The sequence below is a fragment of the Balaenoptera ricei genome, chromosome 13 (genome assembly GCF_028023285.1).
Source record: "Balaenoptera ricei isolate mBalRic1 chromosome 13, mBalRic1.hap2, whole genome shotgun sequence".
NCBI classification, from domain to species: Eukaryota; Metazoa; Chordata; class Mammalia; order Artiodactyla; family Balaenopteridae; genus Balaenoptera; species Balaenoptera ricei.
Window position 1 is genome coordinate 56098228 of NC_082651.1, and position 22239 is coordinate 56120466.

Sequence of the window (22239 nt, forward strand, 5' to 3'; positions counted from 1 at the left end):
TATTTTTTTTTAATTAAAGGAAGATATTTCAATTCTGATATGAAAATATACAAAAGAAAGGCACAGTCTTTTTTGAGGTAATCTTGTTTGTTTTAAATATAAATCTGTCATTCCTTCATACTCTCTGCTGAAACATCCAGAGTAAGAATCAGAAGGAAGTAATATTCTCCTTTCCATCAGTTGTTCAGTTTTAGAATTTTAAAAATAAACACAAAACCCAACCATTCTAATGTTCCCTTAATTTCAATATAGTTTGGGAAGAGAACATTGTATATCTACAAACTAATTGCCATAAGAAGGATCACATTCCACCACTGGCAGATTTAAAACTCCTTTTATCCTGTCCATTTTGGATGAGTGCCTGTCTGTCAGTAAAGCAGTCTATGGAAAACAGTTGAAAACAGGAAAAGAAAGTATCTAAACAAGACAACGTGTGCATGCTGCAACCATTCAGCTTTGTTTTAGCTAAGTGTCCATTTTTACATTGCTTTCAGTTCATTTCTTTTTAATCATTGAAAACAGCTGTGTTTACCAAGCTAGAAATGAAATAAAAGCTTAAATGAATCATGAGTATTCTTAATAGCAATCAAATAAATAAGTTAAAAAGCTGTATGTCCTTGCATTCTCCTTAATGAGTGATACTCGTCAGTTTGTCAGAAGAGCTTTTTATTATTTATAAGATGACAGCAGACCCTGAGAAACAGCATAGTTATTAAGGCTGTGTACAGTATGCTTTTAAATCTTGATGTGAGTTTTTCCCCTAGCTCTTAAATTGCAGTTCCAAAAAGGTGTAACAGTTTTTCGTATTAAAATCTTCTTAAAGTGTAGCTTAAGAATGTTAGTGACTCTAGTGAACATTTTAATTTTTATGTTAATGACTCCTACTGTAGTATAACCCTAATTTTCCTTCATATAATTTTCCTGCATAGTGCTACCTTTGATTTTTTTAATAACCCCAAAAGCCCTTTAAAATATCTAAAAATGTTATAAATACATATTTTTCTGTCATTTTTGCTTGCTTTAGGTTACCTCTTTATCTTTTAGGCTTATCAAAGCTTAAAAGCTACTATCAAAATACTGTTTTTTCTTTCTCCCAGCCAACCTTTTGCAAAATGAAATTAATATAATGGTCATCTTTTGAAAGACTTCTCTTAGAAGAGTATATATTTCTGTGGTGCTGCTAAATAATGCACCAGAATTCAGTTTAAACCAAGAAGTAATTCCCTATTTTCTTTTTTGAAGTTTAAGGAAATAATGAAAGTTTTTTTAAGTTTCTTTAGATTATTTTAAACATCCCCTAGTTTTTGTTGAGGCATTTTACCTAATGCTTGTACTAAAAATGTACAGGATGTACATTTTTCTGAATTACCTTTTTTCCAAAATAAAATCTTATAATTTAAAAAGTTAAAGAAAATAGAGGACTGAAAGCCTTCTACATTTTCATCATGTGTACTCTGTGATCCACCAATAATGGCCCTAATAATAAAGGTGTATCTTTACAACTTAACTAGGAAAATTGTTCCTTCTGTAAGTAGTTCTAATCAGTTCCTATATTTCTAGGACTTTAGTCAATCCAAGCTTTCAAAGTATATGTTTCTCATCATTGTCTTCAGTGCTTTTTCAAGTATTTTAAAGTATCAAAGTACATATTTCATATTTCATTATCACTCAGCAGCACGAGAGTAATAGCTTTAGTATAGTTTACATAGCTGAAGCTCAGACATTCATTTCTGTCCTTAATTTCAACATTTAACTCCCATCTGTTCTTCTCCCTTTTTTCTTTCATTTTTCTGTTTCTGTTTTTCCTCATGCTCTGACATTAAAGTGGTTGCACTGAAAAGACTGCCCTTTTTGAGGAACAGACCGAAGGATAAAGACAAAATGAAGGCCTGCTACCGTCGTTCCATGTGTAAGACTTTATGACAGTTCAGCTTCTTTCAAATGACTACACTGGCTTCCATTACTAATTTTTCACTAACCATTCTTTGGACTGTGCCAATTTTCTTATTTTGCAAAGTGCAGTCTTCCTGTAATACAAGGAGCTGGAAGAATATTTTTTTTCTTAACTGGCACTGAATTTGCATTATATGTATGTTCACTTATACATATACATGCATATGTTTAGTCATACATGTAATATACTTGGAAATTTCCAGTACTTTCTAAAAGTTGGCAGAAAAAAACCTTTAATTTTATATGCCATAGAGATTTCTTCCCAAAGAAATTTACTTAAAGAAAATATAACAAAACCTTTAGCATTAGGTATTTAATTTCTTAATGAACTAGGATTAAATAAATAAATAAATAAAATGGCCTGTAACCCTTGAGAATGTTTGTCATTCTTTATATAATAATACTCTGGTTTTTCTTTTTTTAAGTGGAATAGGTAAATACATAATCATATTAAATGTCTGTCACTTTGGATATCCTCTCTTTCAGGTTTTTATTGAATGGTATACTTATTTGATTCATAAAATGAATAATTTCTTCAGTAATCTGCTCTGACCAAGGACTCTTTATCATTTTCAGTAGTGATGCTGTAAAGAACTGCTCTCCATATTACCTTTATTCATGCCATTTTTGTCACCACAGAACCACATTATGAAGGCTTCTAATTATATTGTACATCACTGCTCAAAAGCATGGCAGTTGTACAGAGTAAATTTCCTTTTCCTATCTTTAAAGGGGGTGGAGGGTGATAAAAACATTTATTGAAGTTTATCAGCCTTCGGCCTACTCATTTCATTCAGCTGAATGCATGTCATAATTCAAATGACCTTGTGGTTAGTTTTTTATTTCACTTGCATTAATCCATAGACAAAAGTCATATCATTTATAATACAAAATAGAAATAAGAGCAAATACATTAACCATGCTGATTCATTTGCTTTCATTTGCATCCCAGCCATGAATGACCTGGTGCAGTCCATGGTCCTAGCAGGAGGACAGTGGACAGGTAGTACTGAGAATTTGGAGGTTCCTGATGATATTTCAACGGGTAAAAGGAGAAAAGAATTGGGAGCTATGGCCTTCTCTACTACAGCCATCAACTTTTCAACTGTCAACTCTTCTACAGGCTTCAGATCCAAGCAGTTGGTTAATAATAAAGGTATAGGCCGTCTGCTATTTGCGCTGTGGTGTTAACTGTTGGCAACAGGAATTTTAATTTGACTTTGCCATGTTTACTTTTTTGACAGCAGCAACCTGAAATAATGATCAAAACAATCTGGATTTGATCTGAGGGAATTTTCAAATCATGTCAAAAATTTAAAACATCGAACAAATAACTAAAATCTTTTCCTAGGCCTTTCATAACAAACAGATAATGAACTAACAAGAAATGGAAAAGTAAACCAAGTAAAAGAATGAGAAAAGGAGAGAGTGATAGAAGCTTTAAAAAAAAAAAACACAGAAAAACCTAGAAACACTATAGCATCACAGAGAACCATATAGAGCAACCCAGGCTCTTGCTTTGCTTTGCAGGGTCACAGGCAGATTGTTTCAGTGCTTCTGGTGTTTTCCCTAAGCAAGTCAACTCTCATCAGAGCTATTCTGTTTCTTACTCCTATTCGTTTCTGATTGAATCTATGAAATATGTTAAATCAAGATGTATTATACATGGTTGAAAAAGAATTTCCATATTCTGCATAAATAAAATTTTATAATTTTTTTGTTAAAAATATTTTTATATTCATTTTGCTATTTTATGTAGATACTACATCCTTTGAAGACGTAAGTCCACAAGGTATTAGTGATGATTCTAGTACGGGATCAAGAGTTCATGGTAAGATATGAACTTTATTTAGAGAGTACATATTACATACAGAATGAGAATGCTAAGACTCTTGCATTGACCTGCTGAATGTGGCACTGCCAGCAAGCATGTTTTCTCTAACCTGCATCTCATAGCTACCTCTGCTATTTCTTCAAACCTACTACCCCCTTTTGCCTTTTTTAAGGTTATTATTTCATCCAAATTGACTCTGTTTTCATCAAGGTCATTTATAAAGTATGCCTGCACAATGCTCAAAGGTAATTTTGTTGCCATTTTGGCATAAGGTTAAAGTGATGAGATACATTTTATGTTTGGTTTTAAAAATATTCACTTTGGCAAAGGACAAACTGTAAGAAACCACATTTTCTGCTATGTTGAGCATTTCAGAGTTTTTAGTTTCTATCTGGAAAGTCATATCTTACCAAACTAAATTAACAAATAGTGGATAACAGAATTTCATATGTAAAGGAATATGTTAAAGGAATTTCATATGTAAGCAGGACTTTAAGAAGTAGGATAGGGCCATGTTAACTGTGCAATTGTTTCCCTTGTATGGATAGGAATACAGGACATTAACTGTGCAGATGCTCATATTCCTCCTGTTCGTGGCATCTCTGCAATGTGCAGGGTTCCTTGTCTGATCTGTTGTAAGTGACCTAATCACCAGCTTTCTTTTTGGGGGGGCATGTCATTCTGTTCAACTAAAACAGTCCTGGTATCCATCTAGAAATCCATTTCCAAATCTAATTATGCACTTTTATCTTCTTTTCTTTGAATCTCAGCTATTGTCTGAGAAGTGTCCTGTTCTCAACTGTTTAACTGAACTATCTGGAAATGCCTTTGCTCTCTAATCTGTAAGAGTCAACTCTGTGGGCATGCTCAGCCTGTGAAAGTATGCATGATTGCTTCCTCAAAGCATTCTGTAATCAGAATGTAAAGTTCATTGTCTTCAGCTGGAAGTTTTATCACTGTCTCCTGATTTTTTCATTTAGCTTCGAGACCAGCCAGCCTTGATAGTGGCAGAACATCCACTAGCAATAGCAATAATAATGCTTCACTCCATGAAGTCAAAGGTATGCTGTAGGTAAATTTATTAATATGCTCCATCCATTTCCAGATTTAAAAGTGGGAGATTGATGAAGTTTCTGGGGTAAAGTATGAAATCCAAATCATTCTATGTTTGGAACATAGTTCCTTGGAATATTTTATACTTTTCACATTGCAATACAAATGTATTTCAATGTGTACAAATGTAAAAACAGGAGCAGTTATTTTAGTTTCCATTTTTCATCCTCACAGATAAAATCTTTTTCTTGTAATCTTTATATTTCAAAATATCTATAGGTTCTTATTTTACTTACATTTTGTCTTTGTCATGAAAGTGGTTGTCCTTAACTTTCTCATGATACATGTACATTGAACTCACAGAAGGTGTTTTAGAAATACTTTTAGCTTTTCTTATCCACGAAATAAGGAGGAATATATTTTTTTAATTTGAAAAGACAATTGTGTGTGTGTATGTGTGTGTGTAAGTGTAACAAGAGCCAAATGGGTGCATATAGTTCATATAAAGAATTAGTTCAAGATATCTTTTTCCTCAATTTTTTAATACGCATTCCAAGGTGAGATTTTTATGTAAATGTCTGGAAGTATTGACTAACACCTTTTTCCTTAAAGGTATACTGCTTACTCAGATTCTGGAATTATTTAATAGATTATAAAGGTTTGTGAAAGTAGTTGTTCTCTACAGTCCAGAATTGTTAAATTATAATGAGTGCATTTGTTCTGTTGCTTTTTCATATTATAAAATCATTTTGTCTCAGTTGTGATTATATTTTATTATTAATGCTTTGACTTTGTTGCAATGATCTGAAAAATCTGATTTCAAGGAGGGATTATTTTTTCATTTTTTATAATCATGTTTTTATATTCTGTAGAAAAATATAGTCTGAAATGTAAATAAGTCTTTTCTGATTTGAAAATTTAAGAAAATCTTTTTCCTGTAAAATGTTACATAGCTTGAACCAAAATCTTTCCTGACCCATTTTATTCTCTGTGATTAGGAAACCATGGAAAGTTGCATTTTCTATCTTAATGCTGTATCTACACAGTTTGCAATGGATCAAAATGAATAAGCACTCTTAAGGAATAGCATAAACTTTAGGGAGCTTTTTTCCAGAACTAGTAATTTGCATTCTGTATAGTTGTTCAGCCTCAACCGAGTCTTTGAAAGCTGTATAGCCACCATACCAACAGTGGAAAGCAGGGAGAATCAGGGAGAATCATTCAGCAGAATGATTCAGACATTAAAGAATAAAATACTACATACTTAATTTTATATTTTTACTGGAATTTTCTAAGTAATTACATCATGTCTCCATTTGACTTTCCTTAGATGCTTGCTGTTTAAATTTTTAAAATATTTCTTTAAGATTATTCATTTAGGATCAACAAATAAGCCTTCAAATAAGGAATACAGACCTCATAGAAAGTCAAAGAATTAGAATTTTTAGCATTTAGAAGAGTTTTTGGTTTTAACATTCTCAAATAATTTAAAATTCATATAATCATGTTTTGTTTTAAATTGTGAGGTGTTTTACAATTATTTGAACCTGACTTTTAAAAAATGTATTATTTCCTTGTTTATTCATTCATTTACTCATCAAATGTATTGAGTGCCTGCTTTATTTGTTTAGGTTGTGGGTATGGTGGTGATGGCAAGTCTTTGCCCTTGTGGAGCTTATAATATTTGTCAACTTGACAAATAAGGAAGCATGCTATGGTAGACATTTGTTAGACTGATGGGAGATTAACATGGTTTACTAAGCATTTCTGAATAAAGCTTTGAAAGTCAGTTTGGCTATTCGTAAGAATCCAGTCAACAGATGTCAGTACTTACATAGTTTTAATCTCGTTTCTATTATTGAACTCTTAACACACCATTTACTCCAAAAGCAGGTGCAGTTAATATCCAAAGCAGGCCACAAAGCCACAGCAGTGGAGAATTTAGCCTGCTTCATGAGCATGAGGCGTGGTCCAGCAGTGGTAGCAGTCCAATCCAATACTTGAAAAGACAGCCCAAATCAAGTCCAGTGCTCCAGCACAAAACACTAGAGAGTCGAGCACATCACAAGGTCAAAACTGGTTCCCCTGGAAGTGAAGTTGTTACTCTACAACAGTTTTTGGAAGAAAGCAACAAGCTTACCTCAATACAGGTTAGTTTTATCTATGGTGACCTTAATTTAGATGGACACTACAAGTTAAATTTCTATGGTTGAACTTTAGAGGTTTTTTTTTTTTAAGGAGGGTTTAGAGGCATTAGCAATTTTTTTATTGCACAGTCTAATGTATCAGGAAAGTAAAAGCATGGCTGTATTCACTAATCTGCTTTGATTTTTTTTTTAAACAGATAAAGCCCTCAAGTCAAGAGAATCTTTTAGATGAAGTAATGAAAAGTTTGTCTGTCTCTTCTGACTTTTTGGGAAAAAACAAACCAGTTAGCTGTGGTCTGGCCAGGTCAGTAAGTGGAAAAACTCCAGGAGACTTCTATGATAGACGGACAACTAAGCCTGAACAATTTGTGAGACCTGGTCCTCAAAAGACTGAAGATACCTATTTCATTAGTTCTTCAGGAAAGCCTACACTAGGCACTCAAGGAAAGATAAAAGTAGTAAAAGAAACTTCTCTGTCACGACAATCAAAAGATAGTAATCCCTATGCCACTTTACCTCGTGCAAGCAGTGTGATCTCTACTGCTGAAGGAACTACCCGAAGGACAAGCATCCATGACTTTTTGACCAAGGACAGTAGACTACCTATGTCAGTTGATTCACCACCAGCTACTGCTGATAGCAGCATCACTGCAACATCTAGTGAGTACCGTTTACACCAGTGGTCCTCTCATCCACTTCACAGTCCAACTTATGCTGTAGGTTCTCAAGCACAAAATGATTTAGCTACAGACAAGCCCACGTCTCCATATGCCCAGGCCAGAAACTCAAGAACAGAAAGGTCACATTTTCTAAACCAAACTTTTGCCACTGTTAATATGTCTAATGATGCATTTGGAATATCAGCTAAAGATAGCATAGACTCATTTACTGTGGCTCATCCATCTCAGCCATTTTTATCCCTGAATACAGAATTAGTTAGTAACATAAGTGGGCTACCTCCCAGACCAGTCACCAGGCTAACTGACCAGGCTTCTACTTCTTTGGATAAAGCTGCACAGAAAGATACTGAGCAGTTTTCTGATAATCAGAACTGCAGTAACAGTAACCCACAGTCTTCTGTAGTTAGCAATAATCTTATCACTCCTGCATGCCTGTATCCTGATGACACAGAAGCTGCATTGTTGGTTTCTGAGGATAATCAAACTGTTTGGTATGAATATGGTTGTGTATGATCAAAACTGCACAATATAATACTGATGTCATTTGATATGCTCTATGCTTCTCTAATCTGATTTGAAGAGCTGCTGTTGAAAAGTATCATTTGGCTAGGTTTATACTTTTATTTTTAAATTGTAGATAGTGTTCAGGTGTACATTGTGGCATGTATATAAATGTGATTATGTAACCACAACAAAGCTTGCATGAAATATTAATTGCATTGTACATTTTTTGCATGACTTTAAGAACCTTAACAATACATGCTCCTCTTTGACATTTCTTGTCACCTAATAAGAGATTGTTACTTTGATACCTAGAAGCATGTTAAAATGGTTGCATGCTATAATTACCAACAAGGCATTTCCAAGTCATATTTACTTCATTGGTTCCAAAAAAGAATGCTCATTGTCTCTCTCCCTCCCTTTGCTCCCCTTTCCCTCTCTCCCTACCTCTCTTCCTCTTCTTTTTTTTTTTCCCAAAATGTGCACTTCATATTGCACGTGTATAGTATTAGTAAGGAAAACATGTTAAAAAGATGTCATTTTCTTTTGCCATTTAATTATGCCTTCTGCCCTGCTGTTTTATTTTCAAAGAAATAGTTATTAACTACTGCTCATATTTATAAAATTGTTCAGATTTAAAACTTTGTTAATACTCGTAAATTTAGCGTAATTCTTTTTTTTTTTTAAAAAAAAAACATCAAATTTAAATGTGACATACAGGGACTAGGAGTATTTGTATTCTGTTTCTTCTCTGCACTTTTCTTCATTTGATAAATGTAAGAGCTCAAGTACTATCTTTCCTTCAAGATGACTTTTTTACTTGGCATCAGTTAACACAGTAGTTTTTTCAGGTTTTTTTTTTATAGAGAGTCAAAGAGAAATAAAGCAAATCATACTCCATGTGTGAGAAATCTGCATTTTTACTTCTGTTCAAAAAGGGTAGCAAGCTTATAAAGTGGTGAAGATTGTTACTTATATAATTCTATAATTTATTACTAAATTATATATGTCTGTCCTTAAAACAGAATTTTCTAAAAGGAGTACATTGTGCTAAAATAAAATGCAAAATTAGTATTTGTAATCACTTAAGCAAACAAGTATGTTTTTAGTAGAACAAATTTTAGAATTAAGAATAAATGCAAGCTCTTAACTAAAAATTAATCATAAAAGATGGAGAAAATATTTGCTAACTCTGACTCATGTCATAAACTTTAAAATTATCTTGCTGTGGTCATAGCACTTTTAAAGCAGAATCAGCTAAACTTGAATTGTCTTATTCCAGAATAAAACAAAACAAAAGAAAACCTCAAGAAACCCATAACCCTGACTCACTTACTTCTAGAGAAGTATATCTTAGTTCTGTCTCTGAAATGTTTTTGCCATCTTGATTCAGCCTAAATATTACTGACAGTCATGCAGCCTGGCATCTAGAAGAAATGATTTGAAATGTAACTTTAAAAATGGGGAGGAAATTATTATTTTACACGTTGTATTAAATTATTATTGTTATTAATTGGGCGAAAGAAAACAAAGTTTATAGAGAATCTTTGCTTAATGAAATGTGTATCCTGGCAATTCCCTGGCAGTCCAGTGGTTAGGACTCCACGCTTTTACTGCTGAGGGCCCAGGTTTTATCCCTGGTCGCGAAACCAGGGCTCCCTGATCCTGCAAACCGTGTGGCACGGCCAAAACTTTTTAAAAAAAGAAAGAAAGACATTTGTATCCTTTATAAATTAAGCTATTCTCTTTTCTCATAGCCAGCTCTTACTAAAAATGCTTTTAATGCAGGTAATCAAATAAACACAATCAGACTTTTTCATATTTTTTAGTATCTACATGAATACATCAGTCTGTTTTGTTGTCACTTGTTTCATAATCAGTCCGAACATTTCAAATGTTTTTGGTGTCCCTTTTTTCATAACCTGATAATAAAACTTAATGGTAAATATAGGTGAGATTACATGGGGCCATATATGATACAAATGTAATAATTAGTGTAATTTCCACATTTAGTCAAAGATTATTTCACAACCATTTCAACTTTTCAGATAAGTCTGGCCTTATACTTTGTTTAAAATATTAAATTTATTTATAAAAATATATTGAGAAATCATATGCTATTATAGTAAAAACTGATTATTTTACAATATTAGACTTACAGGAAAGAAGTATTTCTAACCCAAATGGCTATAGTTATATATACAGCATGTTTTCCAAAAGAACATACACACTGTGCATGTAAGACAGATAGATACATACCATGTCCATGTGTCTTGATGTCAAAGAATACAGGTTAGACTTCCGCCAGAAACTGTCACCAGCTGTAGAGTCATAAAATTCCCCCCAAACACTATTTTACCTGTGTTTCTTGATAGCACTTGAAATCAAAATTTTAGCAGTGAGAAGAACCTTAGAAATCATATAGAGCTAGTGTTTCCCAAACTTTAAAAAAATCAACATAATATTTTCTATGAATGAAATCTTACAAAGCTGCCCCAATTTAAAAAAAAATTTTTTGGGGGGGGGATAAAAGTGAAGCAACTCTGACTCAATTGAGCAGTGGCACTTTTTTTCCTCCAAGACAGCTCCATAAATACTCTAGCGGCTTCACAGATTACAGGCATACCTCGTTTTATCGCACTTTGCTTTATTGTACTTAACAGATACTGCATTTTTTTACAAATTGAAGGTTTGTGGCAACCCTGTGTTGAGCAAGCCTATCGGCGCCATTTTTCCAACAGCATTTGCTCAGTTCGTGTCTCTGTGTCACATTTTGGTAATTCTCAGACTATTTCAGACTTTCTCATTATTGTTATATTTGTTATGGTGATCTGTGATCAGTGGTATTTGATGTTACTATTGCAAAACGATTATGACTTGCTAAAGGCTCAGATGATGGTTAGCACTTTTTTGCAAAGTATTTTTAAATTAAGGTATGTACTTTGTTTTTTAGATATAATGCTATTGCATACTTAATAGACTACAGTACAGTGTAAACACAACTTTTACATGCATTGGGAACTAAAAATTCTTGTGACTCGCTTTATTGCAATATTCACTTTATTACAGTGGTCTGGAACCAAACTTGCAATATCTCCGAGGTATGCCTGTATTAGTACCCCAGTTTTAGATGAAATTGAATAGCTTTCATATTCCTAGCTTAAATTTCTAGAAATTACACCCTTATTATTTGTGACATTGTAAATTTATGTTGTGAGGCACTGGGTCCCCTTTGATCAAAGCAATTTTAGTTCTAACAGTGTAAATAGGTATATTATTTGCCAATAAATTATGCCTCAAGCCCTGGTTTTCTTAGTAAATAATACAATTATTTCATTGTGGATGTTTCTGCTGCTGCATGCAAGATTATTTTTTACTTTAAAACTATATGTGACCATTTAGTTAAATAAACATAGTAAGTAAACCTATCTGACACTAAGAGGGCATAAGTATATTACTTAATAGCTTTTAAAATATAAAAATCAGTCTTTAAGTAGAGAGATGTCTTTCGGATTAATAACATTTCCAGAGTTAGATTCCTTCTCCTTGCCCTACTCAATGAGAGCTCTTTAGTTTCTTATCTTCATGAATTGTATTCTGTTTAGCCTTTCATTAAATAACATGAAATGCTTTTCTCCTGCAGATGTGGACAAAGTACAAGAAAGCAGAAATTCAAAAAGCAGGTCTAGGGAGCAACAAAGCTCCTAATTCTATTACCCACTACATGACATGTGGGCCAAGTGGTGAGTTTCTTGCTTAAAATGTAAATGAGATTAATCTCATTTATACAAACTAACTGGCATTAAGTGTAAGAACAAGTGCACATTGCATTAACAGATGTAAATATTGCTTGCTTTAATTCATGACTTTCTGTCTTACTAGTAAATCAAGATTAGGTGAGTCCCAAAAGATTTTTCCCATCAGTGCAGGAAACCAATCTTTAAAAATTATTTTTCTTTTTTCCCCTCAATTTAAATTTGATTTTACTAATGAGTAATGTTTTAGAAATTACTTTTTCAGTTTGAAGTCTTTCTTTGTGGTAGGAATACAACTTCTGTGCAACATTCTTGATAATTGAGGAGAATAAATTAAATGCCTTTTCTATGAAGAGCCACTCAAAGAAAAATTGTCTCTGACTTTCTGTCACTCTCATCCCTATAGAAGTATCTGGTGCATGCTGTTCTTTTAGTGGTTGCTCTGTATTTTATATCTCTTATCTTCAAGCTTTTCTTATATTTTCTTTCTTCTTTCTACCTTCCAACTAAATACAGAGAGAAAAGTGTCCTTCAGTTTCTCAGTGTGAAGCCTTTATTTCTGAAGTAACAAGACACCCAACTATAGGAATCACTTTTTAAAATCTTTAAGACTTTAACAATCCTTCGTGACTAGAGCAGGAAAGAAATACAAACCTTCATTCCTTCCTTGAATCAAGGAGCACTACTGGAGTCAACTGCCAAAATTTTTAGAAGGTTTTGTGACTTACCGTACATTGTACTGTTAAGATCTACTGAATAAAGGATGTTCTCTCACTAAGGACCAAGTGTTTTAAGGTTTCAAGAAGTACTCCAAGAACAATATACTTCTTTCATCATTTGTTTATGAATTTATCCATGTTTGCTTAATGCTTCTGCTAAGTATTAGTCTAAATCTAGCCATTTATATTTAGTTGTGTAAACCTAAATTAAATGCTGTAGTATGTTGTGGGATGTACTATATATCAAGATACAGAGAACATTGTTTTGGCATGTCAGAGCCTTATTTGGTTAGCAGACTGCATGTGTTGGTATTCTTTTTTTTTTTAAGCCAATTATTTTGATGCACTGCAAAATAAATTCAGTTTATGAGATAACTCTGAAAAATCCATAAGATAGGAGTTATAAAAAATTTACAGTGATATTAATCTTTCCGTATTCCCCACTAGCAACACTAAGCAATTCACACATGGATCTAAGGTAATTAAAGTGTGTTTTTCTGAAACTTTTTTTTAGTAAGGTGGTTTTCTAGCAAATGGCATTCCCAAGATAAAGCTGTTGTGTTTGAACTCATTTCCCTCCTTTAGTACTGGGTTATGTATGTGTTTGTTTTTTAACTTGAGAGCTGACTGTTGCTTAAGAAGTTTTCTTATGGCAAAAATAATGTAAATAATTTACTATGATCTGCATTTTGCCAGGAACTCATTTATTATTAAGGTTATCACTTATTAATAAAAATTTTTCTGTTTTTGTCCTTTATAATACTACATTAAAGTTGGTAACTGTTATCGGTACTTTTGAAATATTTGTATGCATTTGTTACCTTAAACATTTGAAAGAAGCACAAAAAAAAGTAAATTTAGTCAACCCAGGGAAACATCAATTTTTTTGTAGTTCCAGTTTTATATCACAGTTTTATTTTCTTATGAAGTCAAAAAACTGCATTGATACTTACTAATGCAAATTCATTATTTAACAAATATCAGAATAATCTTAAAGGTCTGAAATGAGAAAGATACTAACTTTTTAATTTTAACAATATACTTCTTAGGCTCTCACTACCAGCTCTAAAAATCTTTTTGGAATAATTCCATAGTGTGTGGTTTATGAACTGTGTGTTTCATCACTAACCTAGTAACCATGAGATACATGTCTCCCTCTCTCCCTCCTTCCTCACACCTTTCTTTTTTTCTTTCTCTTTTTGGTAGGCCAGTAACACTGCTGTGTTCATAGTCTACTTTCAGAAAGACCATTAATGAAAAGAAATACAGCATGTATAGTTGAAAAGAAACTGAAATGGAAGTTAGAGAACCTGGACTTCGTAATGCCATCATTAACTTAGGTTTTGCCACCAAATAATGCTGTAAAGTTAAATCACTTTTAAACCCTTGGATGAAAGGTGCTATGTAAATGTAAATACAAAGGATTCTTACTAAAATACAAATATTGCACAACAGACATATTTAAAACCTATTCTCCAGACTTTGAAACATGTCTCCATCATGACTCCCTAGATTCAAGTATCAGATTGATAATGGGTATCATGGCAGTCTAGAGACACTTGCATGTAAAAAATGTAAATTCATCTTTAGGTGGATAAATTGAAAGTAAATATAGAAATTATGTTTTAGCTAAATACAGTAAGTGAGTAACTTAGATTTATATTAACTAGCATCTAATTTGCACAACTAGGACACATTCCAGGACATTTACTGAAAGTTGAAATTGAATGAGTAGGAGGTAGCCCAGTGAGGGTGTATGATATCACAGCTTGGTCTCTCCAGGACACTAATATCCTAAAATAGAGAACATGCTGACTGAGGCAGCACATTACTGCTTCAATTAGAAAATGCTTAAGGGTAGCCTATAAAGTACTAAATCTGAGTGGGCTGACCCTGAGAAAATGCAGCAAGACAACCAAGAGAATACTTGAGACTGCAAAAGCGGAATATTCTCAATTATATTAATCACCTTTTTCATACCATTTCAAGAAAGGATTAGATAACCACATGAATATTTTACCGTCTCCAAAAGATACCATCAGAAGCAAACTTAGTATGAAGTCATGCTTTTCCCTTAGATAAACTACTTCTGCCAAACAAAATAGTGTAGCCAACTAGAAACTAACTGGGGCCGCTTTCCGGACTGGGGCCTGACATGCTTTTAAATGATCTGGCTCTATTCTAAATCAATACCGAAACCCCCTCGGAAACTAAAGAATTTATATACAGGGTAATAGCTTCGGCCCAGAGCTCCAATAAAGTGCTTCAGATCTGGCAATGTGGAAATGTTCGGTCCAAGTTTTTGAACTGGTGGTTACCAAAGAGTACACAAAACAGGTTTGTATGTAGCACCTTTCATGCAAGGCATGGTAAAAGCCTATTTAAAAATCACTGTGCATATTACGGAATTGCAGCCACCTCACAAATGAAGTATTACAGCCTGCACTGTCTTAAAATTTTATGTCAGGAAGTGAAAAAGATATTGTACCAAATCTGGAATTACAATGAGGAGTAATAATGTATGCTAAATGACTTTTGTATTTTAAGTTACTTTTTATGAGAAAAGTGAATTTTTGTGTTTTCTTTTCTGCTACACTTAGTCCTGAGATGTATTTTTTTCTTTAAGCCTTGAATGAATAATACAAAAGGAGCCCATTTTATAATATAAACCTTGATGTACATGTTGAGATATCTGGACAATGAAAATGCCTTAAAAGGAATGCTTATGGATAAAGTTGCACTTACAACACCCTTTAACAAAACGTGATTTCAAATTGTCTTTTTCTTTTCTACTAAGGGTTCTCTCTTTCAGTGTTTGCCATTGTACTTGTAACTGTTATTAAATATCAAATCCAATAATATAAAAGATGTAATAGTTCCTTTAAAAGTAATGCTACTGAGAAATTTGGAGTTGAATGGCAAAATGTTTATTACTTGGCTATACCTAATATAAGCCACAGGTCATAACAAAAAATCCAGTTTATAACAAAATAGATACCATCATTTGGCAGATTTGTCTTTTTTTAAAAACGTTCATTATTTTTCATTTTAGTTTTTAACTTTATTTCTCCTAAAAAAATTAAGTTGGTTTAACATTCACTTGTTAAACTGATATAACAAGAGGTGAATTTTAAACTAATATAAAAAGAGGTGATTTTTGTAACAGGTGGTCAGCAATCATAACTTATAATTTAGCCAAGTATTATTCTTTCCTTTCCCTTTGCCCTAGAAAACCTATTTTATGTGTTTCATAACATATAACCTTGTTTAGATGATTCTGTCCTAATCACTTTGGGATGAGTATTGGAGGTTTTGGGAGAGAACTGAGAGTCTATCAGTTTTGTCAACCTCAAAATAGGTTTAAATACAATAATAGATTGTACAAATCAGTCTCTTTCATTTTCACATCTAGACATTGGGAGGCATAATGTTAGAGATGGCAACCTGCCTTGTGTCCTTGGGCAGGTCAGTCTTTCTGGGCCTGTTTTCACCATAAGGTGGGGAGGACAGTTAGACCAGTTATCTAAGGTCCTCGGTGTCTTTGATTCTATTCGTTAAACCTTAATTTTATATGTAAAGGAACCTAAAATTTCCTCTTTCTTAGAGATATGGTACACAGTAGGCAAAAACTAACATAGCACCTCAGAAATAAGGTTATCATTTATGGAAAATATTTCTAACTCATCTCTTAAATCCATTCTGTATTTTATAAAAATTCTGCCTTGCGTAGACTTGTAGTTTCTAACCAAATATATCCAAAAATGACAAGTTTTCACTTTTGCCTTTCAGTAATGCAAATTGGTACAAATTAAGTACAATTTCTCTACCAGAAGCAAATTATTTTTTTGAGTGTTCAACCTTAGGAAAATATGATTATCCCTCAAATATCTCACTTGATTGTACTCTAGAGGAAACGAGAATTTTCCTAAGACCTCTAGGCTATTTTGTAGCCTAGTCTAGTCATACCCTCAACTGGGGTTTTGTTTGAATCTAAGTGAGGTGGAAAAGTACATCAATTTTCCTCTGTTTTTGAACTAGCTTCTATATGACAACTGACAATACATAATCCTGGGTTCTTATACTGCTTTAGATGCCACAGTTGAAAGGGGATGAGTAAAATTTAATATAGCCTAGAGGACAGAGGAACCTTGTTCAAGCATGTTCACATTTTGTAACCTCCGAAGACTAAGCAAATCCTTCTTAATGGCCTATGTATATTCTGCTCCTGAGTTTTAAAATACAATTTCATTAGTATAATGATTATGACATAACATTTTCCATCCCTACTTTGAGTGTTTTTCTAGATTAAAATTTTCTAAAGATAGAATTTTATTTAAAAATTAGCTTTTCACTGAAAAAAAAAGCATTGGTTTAAAAACGAACACCCAGTAATAGGAAGGTTTTGCCCTTGCCCCCATGTTTAATTATATTGCTGGGGAATTCTTATTCCTTAATCCTCATTCCCCAAAGATAACCACTATTAACAGTTGAATATATTCCCATATTCCTCTTTTTCCCCTGTATGTACACTGTCATATGTATTTTATATATGCTGTTTTTGCAGCTTGCTTTTTTCAAGTATAATAAACACCTTACAGAAGATGTAATATAGTTAATTTTAGATAGTTAACTAATCTTAGTTTTGATGTTAATTAATTAATTAATTTAGGCTGCCACCCAGCTTGCAGGATCTCAGTTCCCCTGACCAGGGATTGAACCCGGGCCATGGCAGTGAAAGCCTAGAATCCCAACCACTAGGCACCAGGGAGCTCCCTACGTTAATTCATGCTTAATTGTTGAAGGCATTCCTGTAACAAGTAATTGTCATGGGGGAAGGGGAGGGTGGAATCTCTGAGCTGACTAAAACTACCTCAGTATATCTTTTTAAAAACAGCTCCTTTAAGATGAAATAGTTAAATAGCTCCTTAAGTCGTTTAGGTAGTCACCAAACCAAAGTGCCATATATATCTTACCACTTTTAATGCTTTTTATAATTACAAGTAAGAAAAACAGCTTTCAGAAATAAATGTATTCTAAACATTAGCCCAATTAGTTTTTATCAAAATTTAGTCTTATGGGATCGTGTCCTGTCTTCTTCACAAATGTGAGAAAGTCTTCAGGGCTCAATCCCATGGTTGCAGTATTGGTCATTGGATGAAAGTACACCTTTTCATGTCCACCTTCCAAAAAAGCAGAATCCAGAACAAATTTCACATCTCCATCATCACAGAAGAGTGCCAACGGTGTGGCACAGCCTTGGCCAACTTTCAGTTTTTCTAGCATGGCTGTTTCATCAGCAAACCGCAGATTTCCACTTCCAACACCTAACTGCTTGGCAAGATCATTTAAATTAATTTGTCTATCATGAAGAACTGTCACCAGCCAATAGCCTTTTTTCTTTTTGTCTTTAAGAAATAAGTTCTTACTATGTGCTCCTTTCAAATGTTGGATATGAGGCATCATTTCTTCAACTGTAAACACCTGTGAAATATCACATGAGAAGTTTAAAAATAATATGCATGTATACACACACTGCACACATACAGTTATCTGTATATTGCTTGGTGGGTGTAAGGTTAGGGAGTACTCAGTGCCCTGGATTTCACTGGTGGACATCCATCCCCAGCCCATTAGCAAATATATCTCATCTCAGGACCTCAGGAAGTATTGATAGTTTCTCTTAGGCCAGTTCTCCATTCCAATGTGCAGGCCAAGCCTTCTCACTCCTAAAATGCTTTTTTTGTTTTTCCATTAAACTTTTGGTAAAGTTTATAGTAGCCCTCACAACACTGTAAATCAACTATACTCCAATAAAAATTAATTTAAAAAAGTTTATAGCAGCCCAGACTCCTATTCCTTGGCATTCCATTACATCCAGGCTATATGACGATCTCCACTCTATACAGATAACCACAGAGAGGGAGTGAGGGCAGGGAATGAGACCCTGGACTAATATACAAAAAAAATCAGAAAAGCTGGCAATACGCACAGTAAAAAAGGGGAGAGTATGTGGTCTATAAGGGAGGCAAAAGGGTCAAAGAATATAGTTTTGATGAATTTCTCTAAACTTGGAAGATTATCACCATATCTACCTAATTATCATTAGCTGTTACTCAAGCGTTGGGCAAAAGCTTTGTCCTTGCACCACTCAGGTTACATACTGGCTCCTTCAGATATGTGCAAAAAAAATCTTCCCATCTATAAATCATGTTAAAAAAATACCAAGCTCTAACCTTGGCGTCCTGTATGCACCTGCTGCAGCCACTGCAAAGACGGGTTTACTGCTTGGCAACTTACATACGCATAAAGTTGACACACTGACCAAACATCCCTAGCCAGTTTGAGATGCTCAAGTTCTCAATATGTTGTCCTAGTTCTCAACATAAAAAATCACTCCGAATTCCCGGGCGGTCCAGTGGTTACGCCTCCGCGCTTCCACTGCAGGGGTCACGGGTTGGATCCCTGGTGGAGAACTAAGGTTCCGCATCCCACGTGGCGCGGCCAAAAAAAAAAAAAAAAAAAAATCACTCCAAGAAGAAAACAGGTTTTTTCACAATAACATCAGCGTCCGAAGTGGACAGGCCCTTGATGGTGCTTTCAGGTCCCTTTCGTACTCTGGATCCCGGGAAATGCCTTAGAACGGAAGTTTCTGCGGCACATTACCCCTGGGACGTCTAGGCTTAGCGCCTTCGTCCCATAGAAGCTGCAGCAGAGCCCACCCCCTCCCGGGGTGGTCCCGGCGGGAGCGCCTCACCTCCGTGTGCTCCACGACCTCCGTGCGGATGGCCAGGGCTTCGAGGAGCTGCTCCAGCGCTGCCCGCAACTCGCCGCCTGCCATGTTGCCCTCGTGGCGCTAGCGGATGCGGTGCCGAGAGACCGGACGGAAAAACTGGGCGTGGCCTCCCGCAGTCCAAGAACTGCCAGCCCAGACGGAAGTGCCTGGAGGGAGAGGGGCGGTGCCGGAAGCCCAAGAGTGGGCGCCTTCCGGAGGCGGTGTTGCGCTGGGTTCGCTTGCCTCCCTCCCCGCGTGCTTTAAATTTGTCTGCGTCCGCAGGGACAGACTTACCAGACGTGCAGAGTTCCTTGCCTCGAGTCCCACGAGAGGAAGGCGCCTGCAGTCTCACAGCCCTCTCTAGCCCCGCCTCAGGTTTCCTAGATACAGCATATCTTCCATTTAAACAGAATCAGAGCCACATAGCAGTAATCGACTGGACGTGGGCTCGGCTTGACCCAGGAGGTGGACTGAGGCAGTCAGAGGCTCCTTATCCCTCTGTCCTTGGAATGTACTTTCTGCCCGCTGTTCCTGAGCTAGGTGCTACTTGAAGGATGCAGCCTTGAGAGAGTAAGGTGTTATTGAAACCATCTGGACTTTTTTGGTAAGTGCGACCCCCCTTCCCCCCCTTAAGGCCTCTGTATAAACTCTTAAGATTCTGGCGAGTGGATATCCAAGGCAAACCACCTATGTAAGTTCCCTTGCTTATTAAAACTGCCACCTACCAATCTGGAATGTCCTGCCTCTTCAGTCATTCTATGACCTCCTAGGGTGTGTGTGTTAGTGTGGGGGCGGAGGTTTCACCTGGGTAATTACCTGAGGTCGTGAACCAACAGGGAGAGAAGGGGCCAAAATCCCTCTCCTTTTAAATAATCAGCTGTGGCAACCACAACTCTACCTTTTTCAGAGGCACTTTTCCTACCTCTTTGTGGGGTGTTTTCCACTATCCTGCAAAACCCTCACTCCCCACCTTGAACGAGGCCTGAAATTCCACTAGAGTTTCACTTATGAGTTTAGATTAAGCCTCAAACTGTTACCAAAGCTGTTGCCCCAGAATCATACTCTTGCCCCTGGCTTGAATGGAAACCAATTGCTCTTAACCTAAGTTTTGGGAGGAAGCTGCAAAGAAAAACACAAGAACTAGTTAGAACCAATTAGGCACTAGATGGCTGAAGATTTAACTTCCAGTAGACCTAGAGCCTCATGATACATTCATTGTAATACCTAAGCATGCTAAATGACACACCCGCCGGTGCAATGACAGCTGACAGTTGCCATGACAACAACCGGAAAAGCCCATACAAGGACTGAAAAGGAGAGTTGCATCAGTTCCAGGTCCAAACCACACCCCCGTTCTCGGATAAGTCATGAATATTCCTCCCACTCTTTCCAATTCCCTCCCTTCTGCCTCGACCCTCTTATAAACATAGTGTCTCCCCTGGAATTGGGTAGAGAAGTTGATTTGCAAACGAGGTTTCCGCTTCTCCATTCTTTAGCCATTAAATAAAGCTCGTGCTGTTCCAGTCTCAGCATAGGTTTTGTTATTGGCTGTGTGAATCCGATCGGAAAAAGAACCTCCCTGGCTGAGACAAGGGGTCTCGGTCTGGGCTAGGACCCCAGCGCAGGCCAAATCAACCAATTCAGGAATAGAATCCTAGATAAAACGTAGATATTCCTAGGGACGTTTAACTCTAGTAGGAATATATAATATTTAGGTCATTTCTGGGGTGCAAATTGAAGGCCTGGAGAGGAAGTCTCTTACGACACTGCAGGGACTTCCCCGGTGGCACAGTGGTTTAAGAATCCACCGACCAGTGCAGGGGACACGGGTTTGAGCCCTGGTCTGGGAAGGTCCCACAGGCTGCGGAGCAACTAAGCCTGTGCACCACAACTACTGAGCCTGCACTGTAGAGCCCGCAAGCCGCAACTACTGAGCCTGCGTGCCACGACTACGGAAGCCTGCACGCCTAGAGCCCGTGCTCCGCAACAAGAGAAGCCACCACAATGAGAAGCGCGGGCACCGCAATGAAGAGTAGCCCCCGCTCACCGCAACTAGAGGAAGCCCGCACGCAGAAACGAAGACCCAACGCAGCCAAAAATAAATAAATAAGTAAATTTATTTTAAAATAATAAAATATACAGGAGGATGTGCATAGATCATTTGCAAATGCTATGCCATTTTATGTAAGGAACTTCAGCGTCCACAAATTTTCATATCTGCGGGGGGGGGGGGGTGGTCCCTGGAACTAATCCCCCTTGGATACCTTGGATACCGAGGGAGGGCTATATCTGAGTCCTCACCCACATGACAACCTTGGAGGAAGCTGTGAAAGAGGAAATCAGAGCCAACTTCACGATTTCATCCAGAATTGGCCTTGGATAATACAATTTTAAAAGTTCTAAGCTTAACGCACCTCTTAAAACTATTAAGCCATGTTTTCCTTCAAACAGTCCATCCAGTTGTTTGATCCTTGATTATAGAACCAACAACAGGCCTCTGCCCATGGCCACCTAAATTCACGTCAACAGCAAAAGCAATGTACCACATTACAGAGTATTTAGAAAACTTAGATAAGGGGGAATGGATCACTCAGAACATTTTCTCCATGTTTATTATTTTATTTCCCCATTTGTGAATTAGCTTCGTTTATGTCTTGGCTCATTTAGCTATGGAGTGAATGTTAATGGCTTTCACAGTGGTTTACTTGAGCTGTTTAAATAATCAAGTTATGTGCCTTTTATTTGTCATATATCCTCCAAATGGTTTTCATTTTTCCCATTTAAGAAGATCTATTTTTTTCCCCCTGCATCGCACAGCTTGCAGG

The 22239-nt window shown here is 35.9% G+C and overlaps 2 protein-coding genes across 11 annotated transcripts in view; one reads left to right on the forward strand and one right to left on the reverse strand.

Moving 5' to 3' along the window:
* CCDC88A (coiled-coil domain containing 88A) overlaps positions 1-12701 on the forward strand; it is a 125160-nt gene extending 112459 nt beyond the window's left edge. The window contains exons 26-33 of one of the 10 annotated variants that reach the window (XM_059943311.1): positions 1826-1909; positions 2906-3109; positions 3713-3784; positions 4768-4848; positions 6731-6990; positions 7185-7647; positions 11812-11911; positions 12440-12701. In XM_059943311.1, coding sequence (XP_059799294.1) covers positions 1826-1909; positions 2906-3109; positions 3713-3784; positions 4768-4848; positions 6731-6990; positions 7185-7647; positions 11812-11876 — 1229 coding nt within the window. In that variant the 3' untranslated portion in view covers positions 11877-11911; positions 12440-12701. Of the gene's footprint in view, positions 1-252; positions 442-1825; positions 1910-2905; positions 3110-3712; positions 3785-4335; positions 4504-4767; positions 4849-6730; positions 6991-7184; positions 8735-11811; positions 11912-12439 lie in introns of those variants that run through there. The other 9 variants (XM_059943312.1, XM_059943305.1, XM_059943306.1 and 6 more) reach the window with 9 other exon arrangements.
* A 4904-nt stretch (positions 12702-17605) lies between these two features.
* On the reverse strand, positions 17606-19550 carry LOC132376866 (prolyl-tRNA synthetase associated domain-containing protein 1). The gene is made up of 2 exons (XM_059942766.1): positions 19397-19550; positions 17606-18123 (listed from the first exon to the last, which is right to left on the reverse strand). The coding sequence occupies exons 1-2, from the start codon at positions 19478-19480 to the stop codon at positions 17692-17694; spliced, it is 516 nt and encodes a 171-aa protein (XP_059798749.1). The 5' UTR covers positions 19481-19550; the 3' UTR covers positions 17606-17691.
* Between the last annotated feature and the right edge of the window lie 2689 nt (positions 19551-22239).

What these genes read in the sequence shown, in the direction of transcription:
- LOC132376866 (XM_059942766.1), bottom strand. Translation starts at nt 19,480, where the DNA reads ATGGCAGGCGGCGAGTTGCGGGCAGCGCTGGAGCAGCTCCTCGAAGCC. An exon ending in AGGTCGTGGAGCACACGGAG is followed by an intron (nt 18,124 to 19,396) that starts GTGAGGCGCTCC and finishes GATATTTCACAG; the next exon opens with GTGTTTACAGTTGAAGAAAT.